Genomic DNA, 16,002 nt, shown 5'->3' with positions numbered 1-16,002 from the left:
CAACCCTATATCCCGTCCTCATATCTCGTCATCATATCTCAACCTCATATCCCGTCCTCATATCTCGACCTCATATCCTGACCTCTTATCTTGACCTCATATCCCGACCTCATATACCGACCTCATGTCCCGACCTCATATCCCCTCCTTATGTCCCATCCTCACATCCTGTCCTCAGGTATGACTGATTTATGATGAAGATATTGTAAGCTGAAAATAGAAGGGGATGTGGCTTTGTGGGACTGGGTGTGATTTTCAAGCAAGACCGTTGCACAAAAAAGGTAGATAATAAAAGGGGTGGGGCTTAAAATATGGGCATGTCTTTGTGAGATGGGGTGTGGCTTGCAAGCTGGACTGACACATTCACCAGGAGATGCAGAGCGGAGCTTGTGGAGTAAGGTACTGGTAGTCCCATATACTTGCTTGGGACTTGAAAAAAAAACCATCTTTTATATAAGGGTATATGTAAGGATTAATTTAAACATCATATATTTTTATTTGGCATATAAGTAATATGTGTACCAGGTATTATTGAAATATCTCCAGCCGTACGGAAGTTATGTGGGAACATACATTTCCCATTGATTTGCATGGGACTTTAACCCCTTAACGACGAAGGACGTATATTTACTTCCTCCACCAGCACCTGCGATATGCCGCGGGGTCACGCAGTGATCGGGTCGGTCCCGGCGGCTAATACAGGATATCACCGATCGCGGTGATGCCCTGTATTAACCCTTCAGACGTGGCGATCAAAGACGTAAAAGATCAGTGTGTGCAGTGTTATAGCCACTATGGGAGCTATAACACTGCAAAAAAAAGTAAAAAAAAATGTTAATAAAGGTAATTTAACCCCTTCCCTAAGAAAAGTTTGAATCACCTACCTTTTCCCATAAAAGAAATAAAACTGTGTAAATAAAGATAAAAATAAACATATGTGGTATTGCCGCATGCGTAAATGTCCGAACTATAAAAATATATAGTTAATTAAACCGCACGGTCAATGGCGTACACGTAAAAAAAATTCCAAAGTCCAAAAAAGCGTATTTTTGGTCACTTTTTAAACCATTAAAAAATGAATAAAAAGTGATCAAAAAGTCAGATCAAAACAAAAATGGTATCGATAAAAACTTCAGATCACGGCGCAAAAAATTAGCCCTCATACCGTCCTGTACGTGGAAAAATAAAAAAGTTATAGGGGTCAGAAGAGGATATTTTTAAATTTTCCTGCATGTAGTTATGATTTTTTCCAGAAGTACGACAAAATGAAATCTATATAAGTAGGGTACCATTTTAACCATATGGTCCTACAGAATAATGAAAAGGTGTCAAAAGTTCCGTTTCGCAATGAATTTTTGGGTAAAATAACTAATGTAACTGCAAAGTAGAATTAGTGATGCAAACAATAAGCCATAATATGGATTTTTAGGTGGAAAATTGAAAGGGTTATGATTTTTAAAAGGTAAGGAGGAAAAAACGAAAGTGCAAAAACTGAAAAACCCTGCGTCCATAAGGGGTTAAACAAAAACCCTGACCCTCACAAATGGGGGGTAGTCAAGGGTTAGATTAAATATCCTATATTTTAAGTGGACTTATAAGTTACATGTGACCAAGTATTATCGAAATATCTCCAGGCGTTTGGAAGTTATGCAGTAACATATATTTCCCATAGACTTGTATGGGACTTTAAGCAAAAACCCGGACACTGGCAAATGGGGGTGGGTAAGGGTTAAATTACCTATCCTATGTTTGTTGTTGACATATTAGTAACCATATTAGTAATGTGTGCCAAGTTTCACGTTAAAATCTTTAGCTGTTTGGATGTGATGTTGGAACATACACACATACATGCACACAATGGGGGACATGTATCAAAGATTTTACCCCTGTTTTGTGTGTATTTTTTTGCGCAAAGTTTTGCGCAAGCCCTTTTTTTGCGCATTTTTTTGCGCACGTTTTGGTAGAGCATGTCCTCCAGATGTGGCCGAATCAGGGTACCTTGGAGTGACATCTATAGTACACATGGATTTATTAACTGCGTACTTTTTTTTACACCAAAAATTTTGCCGCAAGAGCTGTTTTTTTTGCGCAAATATAAGCCATCTTGGACTTAACGTAGCAAGATGCTCTAAATCATTTATTCTATTTTCCAAAGAGTGGATTGAGGAGATTACTATATTTACCCGCAATTTATGAAGCTCATTGCGCTTGATTGATAAATTTTGCGCTTCTGCGCATAATTTAGAATTCGGGAAAAGGGGTAAACTGCTTCTACCATACACAAATAATGATACATGTCCCCCATTGAGTTTTATATATATAGATATAAGATAGTTTTTTGTAGTTTTATATGTGTCCTGTTTTCTGGTATTAGACCTTCATGGGTTAATAAGTGCTCTAAAAGAGTTAATGTTTTGTTATATAGTTCTTACCTTTTGAATGCTTGTCATGCTGATGAAGCTGCACATGCGCAGCAAAATGCATTGCATGTTGGTCAATAAAGGTACACGTCACTTTATCTCGGAGGAAGTCCTGTTCCTGTCCAGCACCGTCTAAATTCCTGGTTTCTTTTGACGTTCTTTTTGCTCCTCTTATATAAGTAAAACTAAGAGGAAAGGCGGGTATGGGAGAGCAGCTGAGCCCTATGTTTAAATTTTACTAAGAATTATAGCTGATTTGCTAGAAATGGTTTCCTATAGTGATCACACATTATTAGGACAGGAACAAATCAGATTGGGTCCTGATCTTATCTTTAAAGGGTACCTCTCATCAAAAAAACTTTTGATATATTATAGATTAATGTATGCAGAATAACTTTACAATTGCATGTTATTAAAAAATATGCTTCTTTCTATTTTATTTTCCACTTTGAAGAAATGACCACTAGGGGTCTCCCTACCAGTCCTGGCAGCAAGCATTTCAGACTCATGCTGGAGTCCTAAACACTACGAGCTGCCAGTCTGCTTTGTTCACAAAGGAGAACACTCAGAGCTGCCAGCCTGCTTTGTTCACAGTCTGTTTGGCTGTGAACAAAGCAGGCTGGCAGCTCTGAGTGTTTAGGACTCCAGCATGAGTCATAAATGCTTGCTGACAAGACTGATCGGGAAAAATACAATAGAAAGAAGCATATTTTTCATTAACATGCTATTGGAAAGTTATTCAACATTCATTAATCTAAAATATATCAAAAGTTTATTTGATGAGAGGTACCCTTTAAGCCCCAATCTACTAACTAACAGAAAGGACATGGACATTCTAGTTATTGTTATAGAGCACATGTATTTACTTTTTTTTTTTTAGCATATTTATATGTACAATATTAATAATGTCTGGAAAAAATGCATTAGTTCTTTAAGGAGTTATATAACTTAAATGGGCACTGTTAGATGCAAAAACATTTAATAGTCTGTAAAGCATGCAAAACCAATAGGTTTTGCAATTGCTTTCATTGTGTTACGCTGAGCGCTCCATGTCCCTGCTCCTCCCCAGAGCGCTCGCGGCGTTCTCCTCTATGCAGCGCCCCGGTCGGACCCGCTGACCAGGAGCGCTGCACTGACATTCACGATGGGGATGCGATTCGCATAGTGGGACGCGCCCGCTCGCGAATCGCATCCCAAGCCACTTACCCGTCCTGGTCCCCGGCTATCATGTTCTGGCGCGCACGGCTCCGCTCTCTAGGGCGCGCGCGAGCCAGTTCTCTAAGTTTTAAAGGGCCAGTGCACCAGTGATTGGTGCCTGGCCCAATCAGTCTGATTAGCTTCCACCTGCTCCCTGTCCATATAACCTCACTTCCCCTGCACTTCCTTGCCGGATCTTGTTGCCTTGTGCCTAGAGAAAGCTTACTGTGTTTACCCTTACTGTGTTCTTGACCTACTGCTATTACTATTGACTACGAACCTTGCCGCCTGCCCCGACCTTCTGCTACGTCTGACCTTGCTTCTGCCTAGTCCTTCTGTCCCAACGCCTTCTCAGCAGTCAGCGAGGTTGAGCCGTTGCCGGTGGATACGACCTGGTTGCTACCGCCGCAGCAATACCATCCCGCTTTGCAGCGGGCTCTGGTGAAAACCAGTAGCAACCCTAGAACCGGCCCACCGACACGGTCCACGCCAATCCCTTGCTGACACAGAGGATCCACATCCAGCTAGCTGAATCATAACCGTAGATCCGGCCATGGATCCCGCTGACGTGCCGCTGCCAAGTATCGCTGACATATCCACAGTGGTCGCCCAGCAATCCCGACTGATCGCCCAACAAGGTCACCAGCTGTTGCACTTGACCACCATGTTACAGCAACTTCAGTCACAGCTACAGCAGCTGCTACAGCAGCAACCATCTCCTCCGCTGGCTCCTGCACCTCCTCCGCAGCGAGTGGCCGCTCCTAACCTCCGTTTGTCCCTGCCGGACAAATTTGATGGGGACTCTAGACTCTGCCGTGGTTTCCTGTCACAATGTTCCCTACATTTGGAGATGTTGTCGGAACAATTTCCTACAGAACGGTCGAAGGTGGCTTTCGTGGTTAGTCTCCTGTCTGGGAAGGCTCTGTCATGGGCCACACTGCTCTGGGCACCTCTCTCACAGTATCCTTTGCAATCTACCCCTGTGCCTCCTGCGAGGAGGCTATGCAAGTGGATCGGTCTCGCCTGACCCTTGAAGAGAGGTCTCGCCGTAAGGATAAAAATTTATGTTTGTACTGCGTTAGTACCGAACATTTCTTGGTGGATTGCCCTATTCGTCCTCCACGTCTGGGAAACGCACGCACGCACCCAGCTCACGTGGGTGTGGCGTCTCTTGGTACGAAGTCTGCTTCTCCATGTCTCACTGTGCCCGTGCGGATTTCTCCTTCTGCCAACTCATCCTTCTCAGCCGTGGCCGTCTTGGACTCTGATTCTTCTGGAAATTTTATTCTGGCCTCTTTGCTTGATAGGTACTGCATCCCGGTGACCCGTCTCGTCAAGCCGCTCTACATTTCTTTGGTCAACGGAGTGAAGTTGCACTGCACTGTGCGTTACCGCACAGAGCCCATGCTTATGAGCATTGGACTGCATCACGAGAAAATTGAATTTTTGTCCTGCCCAACTGCACCTCTGAAGTCCTCCTCGGTCTGCCATGGCTCCAGCATCATTCTCCCACCCTTGACTGGACCACCGGGGAGATCAAGAATTGGGGTCCTGCTTGTCGCAAGAAATGCCTCACGTCTGCTCCCAGCCCCGTCTGTCGGGCCTCAGTGTCTCCTCCTGTGCCTGGTCTCCCCAAGACCTATCAGGACTGTGCCGTGCCTCCTCATAGCCCCCGTCCTGGTGACACTCTGCCCTGTGACATGCTTCTCCCTCTGCCCCCCCTCCCCATTCCTTCTGAACTACCTGCCGCTGGTGTAGCTACCCAGGACTTCTTTTTCCAGAAGGAGACTCAGGAGGCGTCCCCTATGTTCTCGTCTCTTTTGAAGGGACAAGGAGACAAAAAGAGGGGGAGACCTAAGGGGGGGGTACTGTTACGCCGAGCGCTCCGGGTCCCTGCTCCTCCCCGGAGTGCTTGCGGCGTTCTCCTCTATGCAGCGTCCCGGTCGGACACGCTGACCGGGAGCACTGCACTGACATTCACGATGGGGATGCGATTCGTATAGCGGGACGCGCCCGCTCGCGAATCACATCCCAAGCCACTTATCCGTCCCGGTCCCCGGCTATCATGTTCTGGCGCGCGCGGCTCCGCTCTATAGGGCGCGCGCGCGCCAGCTCTCTAAGATTTAAAGGGCCAGTGCACCAGTGATTGGTGCCTGGCCCAATCAGTCTGATTAGCTTCCACCTGCTCCCTGTCCATATAACCTCACTTCCCCTGCACTTCCTTGCCGGATCTTGTTTCCTTGTGCCTAGAGAAAGCTTACTGTGTTTACCCTTACTGTGTTCTTGACTTACTGCTATTACTATTGACTATGAACCTTGCCGCCTGCCCCGACCTTCTGCTACGTCTGACCTTGCTTCTGCCTAGTCCTTCTGTCCCACGCCTTCTCAGCAGTCAGCGAGGTTGAGCCGTTACCGGTGGATATGACCTGGTTGCTACTGCCACAGCAAGACCATCCCGCTTTGCGGCGGGCTCTGGTGAAAACCAGTAGCAACCCTAGAACCGGTCCACCGAGATGGTCCACGCCAATCCCTCGCTGACACAGAGGATCCACATCCAGCTAGCCGAATCATAACACATTGGAAAATTTTCAGTATTTCCTACTGAAAAAGCCAGTCAAACACCTGCACCCCCAGGCTGCTTGGACACATACTAGTCCTGCTGTGTCCATGCATCATCACCTATGTCATGGACACAACTCCTTGATTGACAGCTGTGAGTGCAGGGCTCATAGCTGGAGGAAAAATCCTCCCACTGTCAGCTTGTGTCCCGCTACTGTCAGTGAGGACAAGCTGGGAGTTGTAGTTTTGCTAATGCTAGGGGAGATGTGAGCAGAAAGCATACTGAGGGAGGGGGAGGAGACCTGAACAGTGAGGCCACGCCCCCTCCCTTTAAGATGAATTCAGACTAGTGAGCTAAATTAAAAGTGTAATAAAAAAATAAATAAAAGTGCTAGATGTACATGGTCAGGATTAGGTACTGAGTGATATATAAAAAAATTTTTTTGCTGGATCTGACGGGTACACTTTAAAGACTGGGTTGAATCACAGGAGTCTGTAATAACAAAGGTCACATTTTATGGTACGTAATGAACATAGATACAAATATATAAAAATATTTGAATAATAACTATTCTGAGCCATCACTGTATGTTTTATTTTTATTTGTGTTTTGTTTTTGTCTGTTTTTTTACTCTGCTTTTATAAAGAAAATAATATTATGAGCAGTATGTGAATAACTGTGAAAGCTGCCAGGGTAATCTAGGCTTCATTATAATAGAGCAGATTATTCTATATTACAAATCATTTTTGACTTGCTTAAATTGCCAGCCCTGGAACAATGAAAGCAAAAAAAATATAATGGAAGTTTGTAAGAAAATATCTTATTCGCAGTCAATTAAAAAAAATGCCTCGCAATACTCACAATAGGCTTTTCTTGCCTTTTCTAGATAATCACCTATTTTACATTGCCTTGTTTTTTTGCAATTTAGATATTCAGTAAAGCATGCTTGGGGAAAAGGAGGGGGCTGAGCACTGACACTGAGTGGCTGCTTTTGCAGTGAGCTCCTGCTGTTGGGCATAGACACAGAGACAGCTCAGCCAGTCAGCTAGAGATTCTGGTGGAATCATAGGCACAGAGACAGCTCAGCTAGTCTAAGGCTGGACTCTTTAACACAACCATCCTGTCATCTATTGCTACAGCTGTTGTTGCTGCCTTGTCAAACACTTGCAGAAGCTTGGGGAGGGTGTATGAGACAATCTGTAATACAGCAAAAGAGACTGAGCAAACCAGGGTACTTAGAGGAAGCATACTGTTCACTATGGCATCCAACTTCAATGATATTGTAAAGCAAGGCTATGTAAAAATCAGAAGCAAAAAGCTTGGGGTAAGTCACTATTTCACACTATACGCTTTCTTGCTTCTTTTTATCTTGCTTGTTTTACTAGATTGTGCGGTACAGTTTTGTGTGACAGGCAGCTACTGTACTATCTTTAGCTACTCCAATGTACACTGTATATTCCATGGGGAGGAATGAGAAGGAGTGGATGATTTGTGTACAGCAGTATTGAGATCATCTGCATTTATACAGCAATTGCTCTGATATTCATGAGGGCAGAAAAGAAGAGGATCAGCTCTTGTTGTGAATGCATATCTGCCTCCGTTTGCTATGCATGGATCACTGTACGCTGCCCCTAAGTCTTATATTGCACCCTAATGTCAAAGACAACAGGCTAGTGATCCGGTTTGGATTCAAGGGGAATAACCTTGCCAGACACTTCTAAGCTTTGCACTGTGTTGCTGTGGACGTCAGCTCCTGAGTGGATTAACCATAGTCTGAGGAATGGACCCACATGGGAGTTTTGTACAGTGGATAACAGCCTGCTTTTTGTTGTATTGCATTATGAGGATTAACTGATAAAAAAAGAGTGGATTAGCACTGTAAACAGTATAAAGGCTGCCGACTATTAAAATTACACTAAAGATTTATATCCTTGAGATATATTCGACTAAGACTAAAAAGTAATATATCTCACTGGTGAAGCTATACTTGTTTTCCTACTTAGCAGTGGGTTAGGTTTTTGAAGTGTTGTTCTAATGAACGAGAATTGTGTTCGACCAGTCTGTTTCTATTATAGTCATTGGCTTTAAGCAAGCCCATAAACAATGGATGAAGGATGAACATGTTTTGCCGAACTGAAAAGGTAGACACTAATGCTGTGATGGTTATCTTATCTTGGGCACATGGCTGAATGATTAAACATCAGAGTTGGACTGTATGATGCCAACAGACAGGCAACAGCAGGCTGGAGGCATAGTCTAGCACCTGTGTTATCTGGAGAACTCCTGTCAAATAATGAACCGCTTCCCCAAACTGTGTCAGATAAGCCAGAGTCACTCAAAAAATGAAAATTCCTCAAGTAGCTCGGATCTTAACCGGATCTCTTATCACTAAAATTAATGATTTTAGCAGTGACAGGGGGACTTGTCATACTGCACAAATTGCCTTGGTTGGTGTTTGGTTGCGTTTATTTGGATCTGCTATATCGCCTTAGCTGCTTATGTTGTCTGTTCACAGATTTACACATTTGTACACTAACCAACAAAGTGCTTGACACTATATTGCAGGTTAAACATAAACAATATAAACCCTCATTGCAGCCATGTTGAATCAATGTGATCTGTATTTAAATGCAGCTACTGTGAAGTTTTTCTTTTTTTTATTAAAATTTTCCATCTGTATCTGAAATAAAGTCATATAAATCGGGAAAGCGGTTGGAGATAGAACCATGTTTACTCATCAATGTGGGCGTTCAGGTAGTTTATAGGATGTGTCAGCTTGTGCCAGTTCAATTTGTTGATCATCAGATACCTTCTTAAGTGTATGGACACAACCAATATTTTTTTTAAATGCTTTTGCAAATATATGTCTGTTTAGTCTGATTTTACTTACTACCTTTTCCCTGTCTTGATTGTTTAGCTGTATCTTTTAGTAAAACAGCTCAGCAAGCTGCAAAATATTCCCTATGTTTGACCTTTGTCCTGTATAGATAACCTGTCTAAAACTTTAACTTTTTACAATTATCGAAGCACGATTCTTAAGCATTTTACATCTTTGCAGCATGATGTTCTTTTGCTCCATCTATTGTGTAAGGAAAAATAATAATATATTGTGTTGTTATTTTTTATGTATTACATAATGGTGGAAAATGTACTGGAAAAAGAGTTAATGCTAAGTAAAGACTGAATAGACTTTTTTTCCACTTTCAGAGATTTATCATGGTGTGCTTTTATAACATACTGGATCTTACCGCCACTCTCTTCAATAAAAAATTTGAATCAGCAAAGGAAATAAGCAAATGGTATTAAAAACTTGTGTTAATGTGTAAATTGTTTTTTAACCTCTATTACGTTCAAGTAATAGCATTAGTGGTCTCATCCACAATAAAAAACCAATAAATGGCGCTAGAAATTGTTTATTAAGTTTACATTGATACTCAAATTTTGGTCCACTATGGATTCGTTTTCTAGACTTAATGAAGGCACAGAACCTGTTTTACCAATATGCAAAGTGCCTGGCTGCATTTTGTCATTGTGTTCCTTATACGTTTTTTAAAATATTTTCAGAAAAAGGTCAGTTGAAGAAAACATTTTTTCACACTAGGAAAACACGCAAAATGTAATTAGCCATCTCAAAGCTTAAACAGTAAAATATTAACAGTACAAATAATGCCACAATAACGGGATGTGTCTTTATTTTTTATTATTCAAGAGATTAATTTTTAAGACAAGCTGCTGTAAGCAGAAGAATTGATGCTGTGTCATACCAAGGAATGGAGGTGGCTAACGACATTTTAAATGTCAGCGGGGCAATAAAAAGTCCTATAAGCTGAAGGCTTTTAATTAGCCCCAGACAGATATTCCTCCATTGAGAGGCATGTGCACTTTTATTTTTTTTTCTGTGTGCCTGTGAGCAATGGAAGCTGGAGATATACTGACCTATTGTAACATGTTAGATTGAAACTACATTACTGGATTCAGTGCTGTAAAATCAACTGTAGAGTACACTCAAGGATGAGCTGATGACGAGAGAAGTGCATTATTTCTTCTGCTGTGACAATCAATGACTCACAGACTTTATTGTTAGCAGGATAAATCTTTTTCTCTTTATGTCTTCTTTATTAAGAAAAAAAGATTACCCAGGTCACCAAAAAAAATGGGGTTAGCACCAGGACGCTACAGTGCTACACGTGTAAGCTTAATGGTACATGCTGTGTTACCTTTTTTATTGGTTTTGTTCCTTGCAAATTATTTGTACCATTTAGGGTACAATTAAAAAACAAACCAGCATAACCCCCCCCCCCCAAAAAAAAAAAAATATATATATATATATATTTATAGCATCCAGAAAACCAGATCAAGGTTTATCCTGAATATCCACCCAAAAGACGCAGCACTCCAAGGATCCAATAAAAACGTGTATTTATTCCTTCATATCAAGTCAGCAAGCAACGTTTCTACTCTCTATGGAGCCATTTTCAAGCTTCTCAAGCTATATATAAATAAATAATAAAAGTGTGGATCCTTTTTGCTTTTTAAAGGAGTTATTCTGTCAGGACAGTAGGGCATATATCTGTACATTTTGGGACTCTCTTCTATGAACCAGAGCGAAAAGCCACTGCAAAACAGTTCTATTTATCTGAATGGCTGCCATGTAATACTACATTTAACCTACAGGGGGCCTTGGCAGAGAGAGAAATGGCGGTCAATAGTATATTGCTATTGTGTGCCCTGTTAAAGTCTGTGGACTCACATTTTCACATCTTAAATGTATGTATTACCATTAGGTCATTGGAACGAACTAACACTGGAATTACCAGTATAAACTTTACAATTAGCAGTAAAGAGCACCTGGTGAATTAAACACTGAAATGTTCCATACGCTGAAAAGGTATTTAAAACTATTGCAGATTTGTCTCATTGAACGGTAACCAGTCTTTAAACAGTAAAATGAGAGAAAATTAGTCTTAATAAATTTGTTAACACTATTTTTGAATTATATCAGCATTTATGTGAGAAACAATGATTTAGCACTCATGTATCCAAATGTACAAAGTCATCTTTTTTCCATAAAGAGCACTAAGGGTATGTTCACACTGAACAAGTTAAATTTCCCCAGGGATTGAGTAAATCCTTGTCAAATCTTCCTTAAAAGGGCATTGTCGGATTCAAAAACTTTTTATATGTTGTACATCTTGGCAAAACATTAACGTTTCCAATATACTTCATAGGAACATTTTGTTTCCTTTTTATAGAAATCAAGGCTTATAAAATCAGGCATGGACAAAGTTCAGTAAGTGAGGGTGGGATAGCACTCCTCCTGTATCTGATAGGACAGGAGAGAGTACAGAGGAGTGCTATCAGACAGGAAAGACGTAGTTGATCTACTGGGAAACACACATAAGTTTTTGTATATTTTTTGTTGTAACTACAATACCAGTTAAACTACAACCAAAAGAAAGGAGGAAATAAAGGGAGGACATGCTGGGGTTTTGTCATTTTTTATGTGTTTAGTTAGTTTTAGTTAGTTTGCCTTAAATGGATGGACCACTTAAAGTAGCAAAAGTTACAAGCAATTTTGTTTTAGTCTTTCACGTTGTTGTTGAACAACTTACAAATTACCATAAAAATAGAAAACATTCAGATATCTGAGATGTCTGTAAGTGACAGTCTTTTATAGTTGGCTCAAATGGTCACAGGATGTATAATAGATACACCTGGGGTTCAAATCAGTGGGAAACCTAAGAATCCACTTAAAAAAAGGCTGGGCTGTTTGTCAATTCCACCAACACTGGGGCATATTACATTAGACTTTGAAAGACTACAGAAAGTAATACCTACAGACAGCCTGGGTCCTGAAAGGCTGTTCACATCTGCAACAGTTAGGCAAGGTATGTTTACTTGCGGTATGAATAATATTCATTAAATGATCTTTATTGAAAGTAGTATTTCATCTGGCTAACGTTAGTGGGCATATGTTTCGGTAGTATAAAGTGAAAGTATCCTTTTCCATCATATTTTGGAGTATAGAGAGGTATTACCGCTTTGCTATTGATTTATCAATTTTTTTCCTACATTGCTACAATGGTAGATGTTTTATACAGTCTGAAGGGAGTACTCCGATGGAAAACATTTTTTCTTTTTCAAATCAACTTGTGCCAAAAAGTTTAACAGATTTGTAAATGACTTCTATAAAAAAAATCTTAATTCTTCCAGCACTTATCAGCTGCTGTATACTACAAAGCGTTATGAGTTGTTATTTTCTGTCTGACCACAGTGCTCTCTGCTGACACCTCTGTCCATGTCAGGAACTGTCTGGACCAGGAGAAGTTCTCTATGGGGATTTGCTCCTACTCCGGACAGTTCATGACATAGATAGAGGCGGCAGCAGAGAGCACTGTAGTCAGAAAGAAAAGAAAAACTCAACTTCCTCTGTAGTATACAGTAGCTGATAAGTACTGGAAGGATTACGTTTTTTTAACAGAAGTAAATTACAAATTTGTATAACTTTATAGAGCCACTTGATATGAAAAAAATGTACCTTCTTTTAAGTAAAGGGGTAGGGATTACTTAAAGTGTCACTATCACTTAGAAAAACTTTCAACATGTCAAAAGGATACGTCAAAAGTTTGATCAGTAAGTCTTGGTCTCAGTGCTGAGATCCATACTGATCAGGAGGACAACACCAGAGAATTACATAGATATGCTTTTCACTTTCAGGGGATATATTTGTCTTGCTGCCCCATTATAAGTCAGCACTGAAACCCAGACTGATCGAAACTTTTGACATGTCAAAAGTTTTCTAAATGACAGTGTCCATTTAAAGGGGTTATCCAGGAAAAAACTTTTTTTTATATATATATATCAACTGGCTCCAGAAAGTTAAACAGATTTGTAAATTACTTCTATTAAAAAATCTTAATCCTTTCAGTACTTATGAGCTGCTGAAGTTGAGTAGTTATTTTCTGTGCTCTCTGATCACACCTGTCTCGGGAACTGTCCAGATTAGAAGCAAATCCCCATAGAAAACCTTTTCTACTCTGTGCAGTTCCCGAGACAAGCAGAGATGTCAGCAGAGAGCACTGTTGCCAGACAGAAAACAACAACTCAACTTCAGCAGCTGATAATTATTGGAAAGATTAAGATTTTTTTAATAGAAGTAATTTATAAATCTGTTTAACTTTCTGGAGCCAGTTGATATAAAAAATAAAGTTTTTTCCTGGAATACCCCTTTAAGCTGATCTCCTTTTCCCATGGGTTCCAGAGCAGTGCTGCTTCTGCATACCCTTGCTGAAAGATGGATTGATGTTCCTATAGATAATTTTATGATACATGTTTCCAGTTTCCTTTGTTAATGGCCAGTTGTTATTGGTAAATATGCACTGTTGGACCACAATCTGTATTTTTAAGTGTAGAAGATACATTTATGCTCCACTAGTAACTTTCAGACCTCAGGTCACTGCAGCAAAAGGTCAAGGAACCCACCAGCTTGGGATTATATTTAGAATTGCAAATTCTAATGCTTTTTCTAATGCATCATTATTATCTGACATCTTTGTATCTTGTGTTCTAAACATGCATTGTTTTTATGTTGATATTAGTTCTTACAAATCTAGTCCAGTATACGTAAATATGCAGCCATATTGTTGTGTCATTTTGCATCAGTACCTTATATTCTCTTTAGAAATTATTGGCGCCTGAACAATTATAGAAACCTCTTTATTTATATCTGTTTCCATATTTATATACACATTTGATCAATATTTACAGCTGGCAAAAGAAATAGCTAAAATACAGCTAGAAAAACAAAACTGTGATACCATAGAGCTTGAAAAAAAATCAATATGACACACAATAAGGGCACAATATAAACATTAATATAGACATAAATACTGACAATACAATCTATAATACTGTATGCCTGTATTTAACGCCATACTTCACCCTTAGTTCTATATACATTCCTCAGCATTGAAATTGTAACACCAAGAAGGATAAATGGAGGAAGTAGTGTGTGTTACTAAGATCTGCAAATTATGACATTTTCAAGCACCAGTCTGTGTTATGTGGGAGGGGCTTTAATGGTATACAACAAGATCAAAAGTATCCCCCCCCCCCCGTAGTTTGGAGACCAATGACACACTAAAATGACAGTTACAGGTGCACATAGATAAACCTCTGCACAGACGGATCATCAGGCTACTATAATGGCGCCTAGTGATCCATTTTGTGCTGTGAGTTCAACTGGAAGTCACGTACCAAGCTTAACCCCTTAATGACCGGGCGTTTTTCGGATTTTGCTCTTTCGTTTTTTCCTCCTTACCTTTAAAAAATCATAACTCTTAAAATTTTGCACCTAAAAATCTGTATTATGGCTTATTTTTTGTGCCACTAATTCTACTTTGTAATGATATCAGTCATTTTACCGAAAATCTACGGCGAACCGGGAAAAAAAATCATTGTGCGACAAAATTGAAAAAATACAGCCATTTTGTAAATTTTGGGGGCTTCCGTTTCTACGTAGTACATTTTTCGGTTTAAATGACACCTTATCTTTATTCTCTAGGTCCATACGGTTAAAATGATACCCTACCTGTATAGGTTTGATTTTGTATTGCTACAGAAAAAAATCATAACTACATGCAGGAAAATGTATACGTTTAAAATTGTCATCTTCTGACCCCTATAACTTTATTTTTCCGTGTTCAGGGCGCTATGAGGGTTCATTTTTTGCGCCATGATCTGAAGTTTTTGTCAGTGCCATTTTTGCATTGATCTGACTTTTTGATCGCTTTTTATTAATCTTTTCATGATATAAAAAGTGACCAAAAATACGCTATTTTGGACTTTGGAATTCTTTTGCGTGTACGCCATTGACCGTGCGGTTTAATTAGTGGTATATTTTTTTAAATCGGACATTTCCGCACACGGCAATATCACATATGTTTATTTTTGTTTTTATTTACACTGTTTTTTTATTATTATTGGAAATGCCGAGTGATTCAAACTTTTATTAGGGGAAGGGATAATTCAAAGGGTTAATGATTTTTTGCAATATGTTAATTTGTTAATGATCTTTTGCAATATTATAGCCCCCATAGGGGGCTATAACATTGCATTTACTGATCTTTTACTGTGTTCAATGCATTGATCAGGGTTTTCGGCGATTGATTGCTCAAGCCTGGATCTCTGGCTTGAAGCAATCAATCGGCGATTGGACTGCAGGAAGGAAGGTAAGAGACCTTCCTCCTGAAGTGCAGCTGTTCGGGATGCCGCGATTTCACCGTGGTGATCCTGAACAGCTCCCTGAGCAAACCGGCACTTTTTACTTTCACTTTTAGCCGCGTGGCTCAGCTTTGAGCGGCTAAAGGGTTAATAGCGCACTGCACCGCGATCAGTGCCGCACGCTATTAGAGGCGGCTCCCGGCTTCACTATGACGATATGATGCGGGGTCACCGTGGGACCCTGCGTTATATCACGAGAGCGGGACCAAGGACGTACTCATACGTCCTTGGTCCTTAAGGGGTTTTAAAGCATCAAACAGTGTCTACATGAACCATCAGAAATCCCTTTCCCAAAATTGAGCTAAGAAACAAGAGCTGTGGGGAATATGGAAAGTTGAGGATCACTGCTTTTTTTTTACACCCCTAAGCAGAAATGTCAAAACAGGACCCAATTTTCCATTTCCCCTCCATAGTGTCATGCGATTTATTAGTGTTATGAAGTTTCAGGTGTGAATGGGGAGCAGGTGTCTTAAATTTAGTGTTATCGCTCTCTAATACTGGTCACTGGAAGTTTTACATGACACCTCATTGCAAAGAATTCTT

At 40.3% G+C, this 16,002-nt stretch overlaps 1 protein-coding gene across 3 annotated transcripts in view; it reads left to right on the top strand.

Moving 5' to 3' along the window:
* Nucleotides 1–7,215: 7,215 nt before the first annotated feature.
* The window catches only part of DOK6 (docking protein 6), a 602,763-nt gene continuing 593,976 nt past the window's right edge, over nt 7,216–16,002 (top strand). For all 3 annotated transcript variants that reach the window (XM_056521475.1, XM_056521474.1, XM_056521476.1), the window contains exon 1: nt 7,216–7,501. In XM_056521475.1, coding sequence (XP_056377450.1) covers nt 7,436–7,501 — 66 coding nt within the window. In that variant the 5' untranslated portion in view covers nt 7,216–7,435. The remainder of the gene's footprint in view (nt 7,502–16,002) is intronic.

This window comes from Hyla sarda, chromosome 5 (assembly GCF_029499605.1).
Source record: "Hyla sarda isolate aHylSar1 chromosome 5, aHylSar1.hap1, whole genome shotgun sequence".
Classification (NCBI taxonomy): Eukaryota; Metazoa; Chordata; class Amphibia; order Anura; family Hylidae; genus Hyla; species Hyla sarda.
Note: the sequence above shows the minus strand (reverse complement) of the source record. Positions and strands in the feature narration are given on the sequence as shown.